Below are 16251 nucleotides of genomic sequence, written 5' to 3' on the forward strand. Positions count from 1 at the left end.
TGGTTACTTATTACTTAAGAATTGTGCATCTCACAGTCTTCTCATCATCAACACGGTCTTTTACTTATCTAAATGCAGTGTTGTGGATACATCCTTGAAGTAAGCACTCAAATTTAATAAAACTATATCATTATTAGGAGAAGAGACAGGCAGGCTGTAAGAATGACAACAATATGTGTGTTTCTGTACCCCCCCCAAAAAAATCAGGGTTTGTTGCACAGAAAGCACATAATAAATGCTTTTTCAATTAAGATATCTACAGTGCTTATTACACTGCGTGGCATGTAGTATGCATTTGATAAATGCTTATTCCTTCCATCCGTACAGCTATTTTACACTTTTATGGATTCCCTGAGAGGTCAACTCAAAGCTACTAGTATCTGAGGCCAGTTTTGAACTCACATGTTTTTAACACCAGGCACATCTCTACTGTGGCTTACATAATATGATGTCTTATATAATATCAATATTTTCAAAAAAACTTAAGAAGTATGAGGCTTTGGTACTATTATGATAGTAGTTTTTCATCTTTGGTTTCAAATCTTTTATTAATTTTTATTATTTGGATGAGAACAAGGCTATTCCTTCTGCTTAGGAGATTATTGAGCTCTGATACTATGGGGTCCTGGTAGGTGTGCTTCTACATTATCTTCCCCCAAGCCAGGACCAGCCATTTTCAAACTGTGCCACCTGCCCCTGAGACCACTTGGCTTTGTGTTTTGAAATGGCTTGGTTTTGAAAATATATGAAAATCAGTTTTTTGAAATTGCAAATATATTCTTCCAGAGAAGCCAATCTACAAACAAGGTATTTTAGTTCCTGGATTAGTTTGCAAAAAAAAAAAATTAATGAATGAATAAACATTTGTTAATTACTTATTATCTTTCAGATACTGTGCTAACAAACAAGACTGTTCCTACTCGTAAGGAACTTAGGTTCCATTAGGAAAAGACAAAAAATACAAGGGAGTTGAATAATGGCTTGGAAATGAATGACCACATGTTACATGGAAATCTGGTTATAGGCAAGATAAAGTGAAAGCTGGTCCTTCAAAGCCAAGTGATCTCAGGGACAGGTGGCACAGTTTGGAAATGGCTGGTCCTGGCTTGGGGGAAGATAATGTAGAAGCACATCAGAGCTCAGTAATCTCCTAAGCAGAAGAAACAGCCTTGTTCTCTTCCAAATAATAAAAATTAATAAAAGATTTGAAAAGAAAGATGAAAAATTACTATCATAATAGTACCAAAGCCTCATACTACTTAAATTTATTAAAAATATTGATATTATGTAAGACATCATCCTAACTTTTCTGGTTTCTGAGAGGCAAAACTGAAAGGAAAACTCTTCATGCTCAGAACCTTAATTAGACCCCAGTCTATCAGTTTTGAATTTGTTTGATAAAGATATACTAGAATTCCTTTGATATAATGGATTCTGGAGTATTCTTTTCTTTAACTTTATTTTTTTATCTGGAGGAAGGAACCAGTTTAACTTTACTATCACTTAGTTGAAATAATATGAAGTATGTGCCATATTATACTTTTTTGTTTTTATTTTTTATGGATATCTATATGCTTAAGTTATTTGAAATTATTTTTATTAATTTGTTGTTTTCATGTTACCAACATTTTCCAATCTGTACTTCTTAAAGGGTCAGCTTCTCTTATGAATAATGAAAAACGGGGAAAAAGTCATGCAAAATCATGTACTGGATTGAAAAATCAGTAATTAAAGAAGACAAAGAAACAAAATAAAGTAACATGGCTGGTTACACCTTCATCCTGAAGCAGACTTTTTTTTTTTTAACTGCTTTTGTTTTAACTATAGATACTAATTACACTTTTTTGACAGACCCTTTTCTATATTGGTAGTCCTTAATCTCTATAAAGAGGAGAGATGCTATCACATGTGTCATTTTGGGGTTCATTTTTAACCAATATAATTTTATGGCAATATTTTGATTATTTCATAATTTTTGTATTTTTGGTTTATGTTATTGCAGCTATTATAGGTATTATTTTCCTGGTTCTGTTAATTTATTTTGCTGTTTCATCATATACATATACTACAGTTTAATCATTTCCTTAATAGACCCCTTCTTAAGATTTTTTTGTTAATTATAAAAAATGCTATTCTCTTTTGGCAGCACAAACTTGCATTTATTTATTTATTTTTTGGGCTGAGGCAGTTGGGGTGAAGTGACTTGCCCAGGGTCACACACTTAGGAAGTGTTAAGTGTCTGAGAACAGATTTGAACTCAGATCTTCCTGACTTCTCTATCCACTATCTCTATCCACTGCGCCATCTCGCTGCCCCAAACTTGTACATATTTTTTAAAAATGCATACCAAACTAGTCCCAGCATCCATTAAGTTCTTCTTTCTTTAATTTTGTTTAATATAATCTATTCTCAGACACTTTAATTTGATTTGGGCTATCCTTCAGAATGTTGTAGGCCAACTGTCTTAATTCTGCTGTTGGGACTAAATTTTGTTTTGATGTCCAAAGTGATACTGCAAAAGTTACTATTAATAGTATAATCAAAAGTATATTAAACAAAATTAAAGAAAGAAGAACTTAATAGATGCTGGGACTGGTTTGGTCTGCTTTTGATAGCCCAAATCAAATTAAAGTGTAATTGAGAAATATTTAACGAAATAAATAAACAGGAAAATATCGATAATGTTAATTTCTGGTCAATATGTGAAATCTTCAGGAATCTTCTTGTGAGATTTTGTGAACCCCTGTTTCTCTTGAGTTTGCTACTGCTTTGTAGTCTCATTTTTATTCATCCCCTCTATCAAACCTGGGGAAAAAGAAGTGAATCACCTTTGTGTACTTCTCTCTTCCCTAGTTTGTCTTCTTCAAAACAAAAAAAAGCTGTCTGAAAGGCTTGCTTAGATTGATCTTTCAGGGAATCAATAAATTTGTAAAATGGATTTGGAGAGAGAGGAATAAACATTTATTAAATGCCTACTATGGGTCAGGCACTGTAATAAGCACTGTAGGAAATGCTTTCTGAGCACACAAACCCTGAACTTTTTTGATACAGAAATACAAAAGTAAAGACATTTTTTGTCCTCAAGGATTGCAAGTTCCAATTGAAGAAACAATTTGGGAATGGGAATTGATTGGGAGTGTTTTGTTTGGGGAGGACACTGGAAGGATGGGTGGAGCCTTAGGGAAGTTGAGAAATTATTATTAAGAGTTTTAGCAATATTGTTTTGATTAAGATTCCAGGACTAGGAAGGATGGAGAAAGATCATCTGAGGCAGGAAGGGAGTATTTTGGCTCAGAGAAGTGGCTGGGGGTAAAAGAGAAGTAATTCTGGGGCATTTCATTTTCTTGTAGAGATGAGGAGAAGAAATAACTTATCTGAGATGGGTTTATTGTCAGGTTTCCTCTGTTTGTTTGGCTAGTAGCTCTTATAATGAATATTGGTTCTATGCTTTTCCTGTATCCCAGATAGAATATTAGAAGATTCATGTGTAATTGACCTTTATCTTTTCTCCTTCCCTGTTTGCCTACTCACTCCTGAATTAAATCCCCTATAATTTGGTATTTGAATTTTTGGTGAATAATTTAACAAGTATGCTTTTTGGAAATACATATCTAGTTGGTATTTTTCTTAGTCTCTCTCTCCCCCCTCCCCCCCTTTAGGAAACTTTAAGAAACAAATTCCATTAATTTAGGAAGAATAAAATATATTATGTGGAATTGTGACATGTTCTTTTAAATTATTGAGTTAACCAGTTTTATTGCTCAGTTATGGTTTTCTTTAAGAACTTCCCCCCTCCCTGAATAAGTTATCTAATGGAAGCAGATGTTGTTGATTGACTTTTTTTTTCTTTTTGGACAGAGTGCTCCTTTTATCCTTGTTCAGTTGCATGCTCATTAGTATATAATTCACTCTTAATATCGAAAGTTTACATTATCAGCTCATATGCCAGATTCTTCACCATTTTCCCTGTGTTGTTATTCAATTGTCTTACTCTTTGGGGGACCCCATTCGAAGTTTTTTGGGCAAGATACTACAGTGGTCTGCCATTTTCTTCTCTTGTTCATGTTACTGATGAAGAAACTGAGGTAAAGAGGGTTACATGACCTGCCTAGGATCACATAGCTGGTAAATATCTGAGATCAGGTTTTTTTTTTTAAAATAATGGTTTTTCATTTTTCAAAATACATGCAAAAATAATTTTTAACATTCACTCTTGAAAAACCTTGTGTTCCAAGTTTTTCTTCCTTCCTCTCCCTTAGACAGCAAATAACCTGTTAAACATGTACAATTCTTCTATACATATTTCCACATTTATACAAGTGATCCAATATAGGTTAAACATGTGTACAAGAAAAATCAGATCAAAAGGGGAAAAAATGAGGAAAAAAAAAAAAACCATGAAAACAAACAACAATGAAAAAGGTGAAAATACTATATTGTGATCCATATTCAATCTATACAGTCTTCTCTCTAAAGGCATATAGTTCTTTCATCACAAGTGAGACCAGAGTTTTTTGAATTCAGAAAAATTAGTCTTTTTGACTCCAGGCCTGACATCCTACCCACTTTGCTACCTAGCTGCTCTGTTTTTTGTTTTTTTGTTTTTTTCCTATAGGCTAGTTGAATTTCTTCTTAATTATTTTTTGCTTGAGCCAACTTAAATACCATGAAAATTCCCTTAGAATATACCATTATTGCAGATGTTCTTAAATTTTTTGGTATCATTTTGAACAACTTTGGCAATTTGGTGAAGTATAGGATACATAAGATTACATAGGAAATCAATTATATTGAAATAAAGACATAGTGGTTTGCTTTTTTTTCTTTCCCTCATCCATTCTTCTGCCCAGAAATGTGCGTCCAAATATTACAATCCTTACAGAGTTAACTTTAACTTTAAACATGTTCTATATAGAATCCTTAAAACACTACACACCCATTTAAACATAAGAGCTTTTCTGCTCAAAAGTTTTTCAGTGGATCTTCATTGGGAAGTGTCTAACACTAACATCTTCAAATAGTACTTATGGCCTTAAATAGCATGGGTGGTGGTCCCATCTTTTCTGCCCCATCTCATACTGTTTTCTTCCATATAGTTCTTCCATTAGACGAAAACCTTCTTTGGTCATCCTAATGAGATGCTGGGGTTGTCAGAGAAAGCCTGAAGTATTAATAAGATTATAATACTCCCTGAGGGAAGAAGGGAAAGGCACTGATAGGAGCAGCTCAGTTTCATAGTCCCAAACCTATGGAAATCTTGAGAGATCCCTGAAACCACAAAGCCAAGTTATGATGTCAAACTCCTCGTGTACAGTTTCTCTTATAAATCTGTCTATGACTTAGGCCATTTTTGCTGAATCCTTTTGCTGGGGAGTTCTGCCTCATGTCATCTTTCTTCTCCCCTCTCCCCCCATGCCTCATGGTATCTTTCTCCTTGTTATAGTTAACTCTTTTAGGGTGCTAAGTCCCTTTTAGGGTTAGCCTTTCAACTAATGTGCAATTCCCTTCCTTTACTAACTCCTTTTGGGGTTCATCTGCTAAACTTTTCTGTGGAGTTAGCCTGCCAGTTAATGACATACTTCCACTTCATGGCATATTCCTTTTCTCCTGGTTAATTGTGAGTTCCACTGGGTAACTTGTCTTTTCTCTTATTAATTGTTAAAACTCCTTTCCTTGCTAAGTAAATGCTTTGCCAAATGTATTTCATATTTTACCGCTCTTGGTGTCTGTTTTACCTCTCACTAGGCCATTGTGAATTCTTAAATGTGCCTTTCACTTTGTATTTCAAACTAGGAATTGCCATCTGCACTTCATCATTTGGTGCCAAATCTCATCGACCCCTTTCCCTTTCCTATTATTCACATCTCCCCCATGCCTTGAATGTAAATTATTCCCCCTCTTTATTTATTGAATCCTTCCTATTTATCCCTTAAAATCTAACTAAAATGCTATCTCTTCCATAAACTCTTCCCTGATCACACTTTCTTCCCTAGTATTTTTCCAATTTAACCTCATATTGCATTTATTTTATATCTACCTCTGTATTTGAGTTCGTAATGAAGACCTTCTTCTGCTTATGCAATCCAACATATTCTTTGTATGGAGAACCATAGGGTTGCCTAAGCCACTAATCATTGATGATTGGTATTACTTTAAATGGCTACTCTAAGTACTTGGCCAAAGTTACCATATAACTAGATAGTTTAGTGGATAGGGCATTGGATTTGACTTCATGAAGACCTGAATTCACTGTCGCAAATACTGATTTGATTTATTCTGGAAAAACCACAACCTGTTTCTGGCCTCAAAATTCTTATCTATAAAAATTGGGACAATAATAGTATCTATCTCAGAGTGTTTGTGAGCATCAAAGGAGGTAATATTTGCAAAGCCCTTTGTAAATCTTAAAGCATTATATAAATGCTGTCTATTTTTATTAGTACCTATAATAGTGTATATTCCAGTTGTCCCAAGAGTTGGTGCATTTAAAAGCTATTATAGCTTTTAGTACATTCTGTTTAAGCAGGATTCTGTTTGAAAGAAGCTTTTACATCAAATAGATTTAGTTTTTTTTTTTTCCCCAAAAAGGTTTGTGCCTTTGTATGGTGTATCTGGTTTGGAAGTTTGATATTCTGCTTTTGAATGAGTTAGTCTCAATTTTAAGTCTAAAACAATTTGTTTAAAGGAAAGAGATCTTGCAGAATTAGAAAATAGACTTCAATCAAGGATTCATCTTTTTTTTTTTTTTTAAGGGTCTACTCTATTGTTTGGAGCTAAATAAGTATCAGAATTCATCAAGGAGAAGGAAATTATTTATAAATGAAATGAAATGTACCAACACTATTTTTAATAGCAGAACACTGAAAACAATTTATGTCCCTAATGATTAGAGAATAGGAAATAAACGCTTACTGAATGCCAAACATTTTGTTAAGTAGTCAGGATACAATGAAAGGAAAAACCAGTCCTTCCCTCAGGGATCTCTCAGTCTAATGGGAGACAACGTGCAAATAACTATGTGCAAACAAACTACATAAAGAATAAATAATAAATAGAAAGGTACTAGAGTTATGGGAGGTTGAGACAGGCTTCCTCTAGAAGATCAGGCTTGAAGGAAGCCAGGGAAATAAGGACATGAAGAGAGAGAGAATTCCAGAAATGGGAGATAACCAGAGAAAATGGCCAGAGCTTAGAGATGTGAGTGTGTTGTTCATAGTCTCTTTTCTCCACATACGTGTGCGTGCGTGTGTGTGTGTGTGTGTGTAAAAATTGGAGAGTGATCAAATAGGGAGAAGATGCTGATAGGAAGGGGGATCAAGAGAGGTTCTTGTAGAAGGTGGAATTTTACTTGGGATTTGAAGGATGCTAGGGAAGCAAAGATACAGAGTACAAGGAAGGAGAACATTCCAGATGTGGGAGGCAGTCAATTAAAATGCACAAGAGTTGGAAGATAGAATGTGTTGTGCAAGAAAGAGAAAAAGGGACACTGTCACTGGATTGTAGACTACTTGGACAGGAATAAGATGTAAGAGGCCTGGGAAAGTATGAAGGAGCTATGTTATGAAGGACTTTAAAAGCCAAATAGATTTGATATTTAATCCTAGAGGTAGTAGGGAGCCACTGGATTTATTGAGTAGGGTAGTGGGCAACATGCTTAGATCTGTGCTTCAAGAAAATGCCATGGGTTGCTTAGTGGAAAGGGGGAGGGGGAGAGACGAGACAGGAATACCAACTAGAAGTCTGCTGCAGTTAGTTGAAGTGTGAGGTGATAGTGGCAGCTGTGTCAGAGGACAGAAGATGTTACAGAAGTAGAATTCACAGAACCAGGCAGCAGATTGGATTTGGGGAGTGATCATGAGATTGATCTGAGTTGTGCACTTGGATGACTGGGAAAATGGTGGCACTCACAACAGTAATAGACTAGTTAGGAAGAGGAGAGGATTTTGGGGGAAAGATAATGAATTCAGGATACTTTAGGCAACTCTTCTATAGGCCACCTTTTCTATAAGATCTTTCCTTGGCCACCTGTTAACCTTCTTTCCCTTTTGAAATTCCTCTGTATTTGTATTGGTCTATATAGTTGTCTCCTCCCTGTGTACTGTAATTTTCTCAAGGTTAAGGACATATTATTGCACCATGATGAATGATATATAAAGAATATGAAGAAATAGGATTGGCACATAGTGACTACCCTACTCATACCTGTAAATAATGGGACAAGATGAACTGGGCCCCTGGGAAGCTCAGAAAATTGGATCAGATGTACTTTATATGATATATATATAAAGAACAGTTGTAATGATCTAAATGTGTATGTATCTGGGCTTACTTAACTTTAAAATAATCTTTAAAATATCACAAAATAAGGATAATGCCTCCTACTGATTCTGGCTTCTTGTGTATATCAAACATTTCAAACCATTTTTTCAGAGAGCCTGAGAAACTTGGCTTTGAATGGACCCCAGAATCCCTAGTCCAGACCATCCCTGAAAAACTATCTCTTAACAGCATTTATGACATGGCCATTCTGAGATTGAAGACCACTAGTGAGTGGGCACCCCCACTTCCTGAAGGGTTCAGATCTGTCACTAGACATCAGGAAGTTTCTGCTTACATAAGACCTGAATCTTTCTCTTCCCAGCATTTTACCCCTTGCTCTTCTTTCTGAACCCCGGGGCTGTACAGGGCAACTCAGATTCCTCTTCCATGTTCCTGTTTTTCAGATATTTGAAGACAGCCTTTTGAAAGACTTCTGAGCCTTTCCCCCCTCTCTTTGCTTCTATCCTGCCTCAAATTCTCCGCAGACCTCTGATTTCTCATCTCCAACTGCTTTTCATGTCTCAAACTGGATGTTAAGTAGACATCTTAAACTTCCTGTTTCCAAAATGGAACTCATATTTTCCCTGTTCCCTCTCTCTGCTCCTCTGACTCCCTCTTCCTCAACATTCCCCATAACTGTAGAAGGCAACACAGTTCTCCTGTACCTTAGGCTCACAACCTAGTAATCAGAACTCCTCACTGCTTCTCATCCCTCCACCCCATCCAATTTGTTAACAAGGTCTGTTGATTCACCTTTGCAATTTTTCTCTCAAATATACTGACTTCTCTCTTCTTACTGTCTGCATTCCAGTGCAAACCCTCATGCTGGTAGGGCTGCTTGCCTCAGGTGTCTCCATTCTAATCCCTCTTCCATTTAGTCATCAAAGTGATTTTCCTAAACAAGTCTGATCTTGTTATCCTTCTCCTCATTAAACTCCCATGATTACATAATGTTTCCAAGAGGAAAATACAGAATGCTATGTTTGATGTTCACAGTCCTTCATGACCTAGTTCCCCCTTCTACTTTTCCATTTTTCTTAAACCTTACTCCCTGAAACTCCCTGACACTGGCTTCCTGGCTATTCTACAAACTAGACACTCCATCTCTTGGCTCCAGGTATTTTCTCTGTCTGTCCTAAATGCCTGAAATGCTTTTCCTTCTCCCTTTCCTCTCCTCAACTCTGACCTTTTAAGTCCCAACTAAAATACTACCTTCTATCAGGAGCCTTTTTCAATTAGAGTTTAGCATAGTACCTGGCACATAGTAGGGGCTTAATTGATTTATTGATTGATTAATTCTTTTTCTTGTTAGCTCCTTTAGGGCAGGAACTAGTTTTCATTCAGTTAGCATTTGATTTCCTATCATTTAGCACCACATTAAGCACTGGGTTTAGTGATTAATGTATGTTTGTTGATTGACATTTCATTTATTGAGCTAACTTCATGAAGCTGTAGCTTCAACAGCAGTCATACTCCAATAACATTGTTTCAGCAGATAGGCTAACCCAGGTTAAGGGTAACTCAACAGACTTCAAACCCATCAGGGAATGATGGTGATATCTGTTCCAAGTATTGGAAGACTTCCACCAGTGGAATGGGCAGATGAGAACAGTTTGTTCCAACAGTCATGAAGTTGATTGAAGCAGGTGCTTTGGAGCACTTAGAGCTTAGATAGATGCTAGTATCATCTGTTGTATTCTGGACCTTCACCAGTCACCCTGACTTTTGTCTTGCCATTGGACTTAGATAACTGTGGAAGAGAAGTTCAGGTTGCCAACTTTGTGCAACTTTGCTTCACTGAAATCCAATTCACATACAAGTCTAGACATGATTCTGTGATGTCATTATATTTTTTGATGAAGGATAAACAACAGCAGCCTACCAAAAGTCCCGCTTAGTCTTTTTCAGGCTAACAATTGTCAAATTACATCTCCTGTATTCTATATTTGTGAAGTTGAGTTTTTAAACACAAATGTTTTCTTGTTAAAAACTATCATTCATAAGACCAGAAGTGTCAAACTTATGTGAATTACAAACCTCAAGTGCATCTAAAACCAGATTAAAATATAATTAGGAAATGTTGAACACAAATAAAAATACAATAAAACAATATTAATTTGTGGTTTTCTAAGTCAATATGTGTTCAGCAGGGTTCTATTTCTACTGCATTAGGCAACCAGCTTTTGTTGAACAATTTGACCTAGAAGAATTGTAATCAAATTTCAAAAAAAAAAAAAAGTTAGTATTTGTTTTGTTGTGATATTTTTAGTATATGGTAGATGAGTAATAATAGGTTTTGTCCTTGTTTCATTTATGTAGAAATTATGTGTGGTCTCTTAAAAATCTATTTTTGCATATAATAAAGTCTGGTCAAATTAATTTAAAGACTAATCCATAACTAATAAAAAATAAGGAAAAGACTTATTCTGGTATTGAAAGAAACATACTTTAACATTTACTTTTCTACTGGGATACTGATACATTGTTGTTGGAACTGTGAATGGAAAAAGTTATCAAACTGTACATATCCTTTAACCTAGCAGTGTTTCTACTGGGCTTATATCCCAGAGAGATCTTAAAGCAGGGAAAGGGGCCCACATGTGCAAAAATGTTTGTGGTAGCCCTTTTTGTAGTGGCTAGAAACTGGAAATTGAATGAATGTCCATCAATTGGAGAATGTCTGAATAAATTATGGTATATAAATATTATGGAATATTATTGTTCTGTAAGAAATGACCAACAGGATGATTTCAGAGAGTCTTGGAGACGCTTACATGAACTGATACTGAGTAAAATGAGCAGAACCAGGAGATCATTATACATGGCAACAACAAGACTATACGATGATCAATTCTGGTGGACGTGGCTCTCTTCAACAATGAGATTGATTCAAACCAGTTCCAAATGTTCAGTGATGAAGAGAGCCATCTGCACCCAGAGAGAGGACTGTGGGAACTGAATGAGGACCACAAGATAGCATTTTTACTCTTTTTGTTGTTGTTTGCTTGCAGTTTGTATACCATCATATTTGTTGGGTAAACACCATTACCATTGTTTTTAATTAGTGATTTTTGCATTAATAATTTTATGTATAATAACTTCTGGAGCTAAGAATTTCTATAGCCTGAAAAATGGTACTGTTCTTGGAAAATTTGATGTATTGGGTCTAATACAGCTAGAGGATGTCATTAAACTATCAGGATTGTCATTCCTATCCTTTAATTTGAACTAGGTCCTCAGAATTCCCTGTAGCTTTTAAATTCATTTCTTGCTTTCCTGTTACCTTCCTTGTAGCCACTAATCAAAGCCTGTTCCCCTTTCCTCAAACCCCTCTAATTCTATCTTTACCTTCTTTGTTTCTATGCCATCTGTTTATCTCACCCCTGTTAGGCAGTGTGAGTAACTATATTTCTGAATCATAAACACTTGCCTCTCTCTTCCTTCTTATTCTCTTTTATTTCTTTTTTTCTCTTGCTCCAAATAATGAGGTTGTCTTTTTTCCTCTTTGACAAATGTAACCTTAGATCTAGCTGTGCCTGTGTTCTGATTATTTCCAGTTTTCTTGAAGACTTCCATCCTTTTATCATTACTTCCATGCCCTCCAGCCTTCATTTTCTTCATGTTTTTTGGATCTCATTTACTTCTCATTACTATCCATTTATTTCTGTGTAAAAGGTAACTTTTCCTTCATTCTGCTTATTCTCCAAAGCCATTTTCCTAGTTCTTTCCACTTCTTCGTTATTAAACTAGTACACCGACTCATCTACATTTGCCTTCTCTGCTATTATAACACCCATCACACCTCAATCCCCCAGCAGATTTAGTTTTCATCACAATTCCTTTACAGATTCTGCTTTTCCCTGTTACTTCCCCAGTGACTGCCCCTTTTAGTCCTTAGTTTGATCTTTCTGTAACTTTTGATATTGTTGACTACTTCCTTCTTAACACTGTCTTGCCTTTTGCTTTCTGAAACATTGTTCTTTCTAGTTTTCCTATTACTCTTGACCCTTTTTAGTCTTCTTCCCTGGCTTTTCTAGTTATTGTTTCCTAATTTGGTTCATTTCTGATCTTTCTTCAGTCTTATTACTCTACCTTCTCCTTTGACAGTCTCACTACTAGTTTATTATCTCCTCAGGCTTCAATTTCTTTATCTGTAAAAGGAGGCTTGGGTTTACATTACCTTTTCTAACTCTGTTGATCCATTGACTTATAATTCTATTTATGTGAACTATATATACTAATTTTAACTCTCCTCTGAACACAAGTCTTACATTTTCACTTAATTTTCTGAGCATCTCTGCACAGCAAATACAACCCCTTTCTTCAAGGAGCTTAATTTTTCCAAAACCGAATTTCTCTTCTCAAAATAACAATATTCCTCTTAATTTACTCATTTTTTTTGTAGATGACACTGCTACATCCTTCCATGCACTCAATGTATAACTTTAGAGTATTGTTGACTCTTTCCTTTTTCTTATTCTCTTTGACCAATTCACAGTTACTAAGCACTTTTCCTTTAATTGGCCCTCTTCTTTCTATTACCAATCATCCTATTAATTCAGTTTTTATCACCTGTCTTTGGATTATATTTTAATAGTTTCTTTGTGATTAGGATTCAGTTTTGGCTCTGTGAAAAGTGAACAAATTTACCATGGTGTTAAGAATGCACTGAAATGTAAATAACAGCATTGAGAAAAATTTTAAATTTCCAGTATACGAATGTGATATTGTAGTTTTGCAGCTAAAATTAACAAATTAGTTACTTTGAACACCTGGGTTGGAATCTTGCCTCAAATATTTACTAGCTGTTTGATCATGAGTAAGTGAGTAATTTAACTTCTCAGACCTAGCCTTCGTTTTCTCATCTGTTAAGTAGAGGAAATTGTGAACTAGATTGTTATAACAGAAATGCTTTGCAAATATTAAAGACTATATACATATGTTGTCATAAATATGTAGAGAATTATTAACTTTGTCATGATTAGTGGTTAATTGGAAAACCATTGGGTGTTTTTTACTTAATACATTTCAAGACAATATTTATTTTAGATAATATACTAGGGGAATAAAGGATCATTTAGTTTTAACTTTCTGTGATTAATATTAATGCATAGGAATACAACTTAGAATGTGAAATAGGTTTAAAGCTTAAGCTTTTAAAAAAAAAACCCTTTATTACAATGTTGATGTGTATCTGGGGTTTTCCTCATTTGAGATTTTCTCTATATCAATGACATAACATGTCTAGTCCATAGCTCCATACTGCCTGAATAGGTAATTCCTTGATATAGGCAGAAAATTTGTTCAGAGATGGGTTGTGGGGTAGAACATGTACAGTGGGGAGAAGAGAAAACATTCTAGTGTCTGCCAGAATTAATTTAATAGTATAGTTGGAGAACTCCTCTCCTTATACATGGAGAAGTAAAAAACAAAACAAAAACACACACAACTGAATGAAAACCAAATCACCAGTTTAACAAAATATCTGTTAAACCCTATGAGCCATCTTCCATCATATCTGTTATTTTAAGTCCTTTCTCATTCTTTGTTTCATCACTTATAACTTTCACACAAAATGGCTAGAGATTTCCACAGCCAAAATTTTGGTATGGCTTCAGTTCTTTATGATTCTTTATGGTCCTTGCTCCATGCTTCCTAGGCCTATACAGGAGTACTTTATCTATAACTTTTTAAATGATGATTTATTCATCCTTAAAAATTGTGAAGGTGACTTAGTTGTAATCTTTTTGGGTTGAAGTTTATGATAGTTTTAAAAAGTATTTCTTGGTAGAGTTCTGCCACCTAGTGGGAAGTTGGGCAGTATTCAATATGACAGCACTGGATAAAAATAGGTCTTTTATTTTACTCAACAAAAAAATTCTTTATGCATTTTTTAAGCTAATGGAGATGGAAGTTTTCAGTCAAAAAGCATGTGGTCAGAACTAATTATATGATAGCACTGTATGTAAATACTGAGGATACAGAGAAAAATAAAAACAAAAACAATCCCTGTCCTTAAGAAACAGAAATTAATTTTAATGGGAGAGACAAAATTTTCAGACATAAATTTTTTGATTTGTCAGGAGGTTTAGTAGGCAAATACTTCAACTCTATCTTTTATTTTATAATCTAAATAAGTTCTTCTTTCCCAAAATATTTCCATAATTATAGGTAGGCAATCATGTGACTTCTTTGGGCTTCATTTTCTTCATCTATAAAATGAATTGATAGAAGTGTCCTTAGATGTCAACTAACATTTTTAATAGCTTTTTATTTACAAGATATATGCATGGGCAATTTTTCAGCATTGACAATTGCAAGACCTTTTGTTCCAACTTTTCCCCTCCTTCCTCTTCCTCCTTCCCCCAGATAGCAGGTTGACCAATATATATTAAATATGTTGAAGTATAAATTAAATACAATATATGTATACATGTCTAAACATCAACTAGCATTTTATATGCCAGTTATTTTAAATATTTTAAGTTAGGTTTAGTGGGTGATTTTTTTTTTCCCTTTTAGAAATCTTTTCATGTTTAAATCAGCATTTTGAACTGATAGCTTAATCTAATTGAACATGGTAAGGAGAAATTATATTATCCCTGAAGGTCATCACTGACTTAAATGCCAAAGTTGGTTATTTTCCCAGTCTTTGTTCCTCTTGACAGTTTGAATGATTTGATGCTTTTGATCACACTTGTTGAGATTATGTTCTTATCCTTTGGGTTCTGTTGCTTCATCTCCTGGTTACCTGTCTTCTGTTTTTTTCTTCTGCCTCTTACTAGTTACCTTATGATTGAAATTTTAGAGAGATGATCTTGGACTTTTCCCTCTTCACTTTCCATTTTCAACCAGCTGCTATGTCCTATCAGTTATACCCCCTTAATAACTTGCATATTTATCCTTTCCTTTCTCTTCATGTTATTATGAATCAGCTAGGTGATGTAGTGCTTCATTTGTTTGTATGTCATCTTGCCTCAAATTCCTGGCTAGTCACTTAACCCCATTTGGGCTCATCTTCATTTATAAAATAGAGATAATAATAACCTACCATACAGGAATACTTTAAATTTTTGTACTGTTCTGAAGATCTCAAATCTGTCCTCTTTCCTTCATTAGTTTTTTTTTTTTAAATAGAGTTGTTGTAAGGATCAAATGACATAAATAAATGTAAACATTTTAAAGTGCCACATATGGGAAAACTTGTTGGCTAAGGCATCAGAGGTTCTAATTAGGAAAAGTGTGTTCAAAATTTACACGTACAGTGTCCCTTAGCAATGCTAGCTTCATTGTCCTACCTCTTCAGATAAGAAAGTTCTATATTGTAAAATGTGGTCATGATATTGCCTGACACCTTTTATGCAATAGAGAATAGCTAACATTTTTTTTTCCTTTCTCTTCTCAGTTGCTGATGTATGGTCAAAATGAGTGGATTAGGGGAAAACTCCTTAGACCCGCTGACTGCTGATTCCCGAAAGCGTAAATTGCCATGTGATACTCCAGTACAAGGGTAAGAAAGTTCTTTTTGTGTATGAACTTAATATCACATAAATTTTTACAAACATCTATTGATTTAAAAAATTCAGAATGATACATTTTATTTAATTTCATTAAAATTTTTGACAGTTTTTGTTTTGACAGCACAATTTTTTGCAAGTACTATTTCCCTCCCTTAATCCAGAGAGCCATTCCATATAATAAAAAACAGTAAAAAGAAAGAAGGGGTAAAATAGTTGAGTAAAATTAGACAATATATTAACCAAATCTAAGAGTATATTGGCTATTATGTACTCATAATTTTCTTCCTCTGCAAAGAAGTAGGAACCTTGGTTATCATAATTACACAGTATTCAACTTGGAATGTTCTTTCTAATTATATTGTTATCATTGTATATATTATTTTCTTTTTTTCACTTATTTCACTTTTTGTTG

General features: G+C 34.6%; 1 protein-coding gene across 3 annotated transcripts in view; it reads left to right on the forward strand.

The window, feature by feature from the left end:
- The window catches only part of NCOA3 (nuclear receptor coactivator 3), a 201851-nt gene that overhangs the window by 131633 nt on the left and 53967 nt on the right, over positions 1-16251 (forward strand). For all 3 annotated transcript variants that reach the window (XM_023494528.2, XM_023494527.2, XM_003757705.4), the window contains exon 4: positions 15725-15829. In XM_023494528.2, the coding sequence (XP_023350296.1) occupies positions 15735-15829 (95 nt within the window). In that variant the 5' untranslated portion in view covers positions 15725-15734. The remainder of the gene's footprint in view (positions 1-15724; positions 15830-16251) is intronic.

Source organism: Sarcophilus harrisii, chromosome 2, assembly GCF_902635505.1.
Source record: "Sarcophilus harrisii chromosome 2, mSarHar1.11, whole genome shotgun sequence".
NCBI classification, from domain to species: Eukaryota; Metazoa; Chordata; class Mammalia; order Dasyuromorphia; family Dasyuridae; genus Sarcophilus; species Sarcophilus harrisii.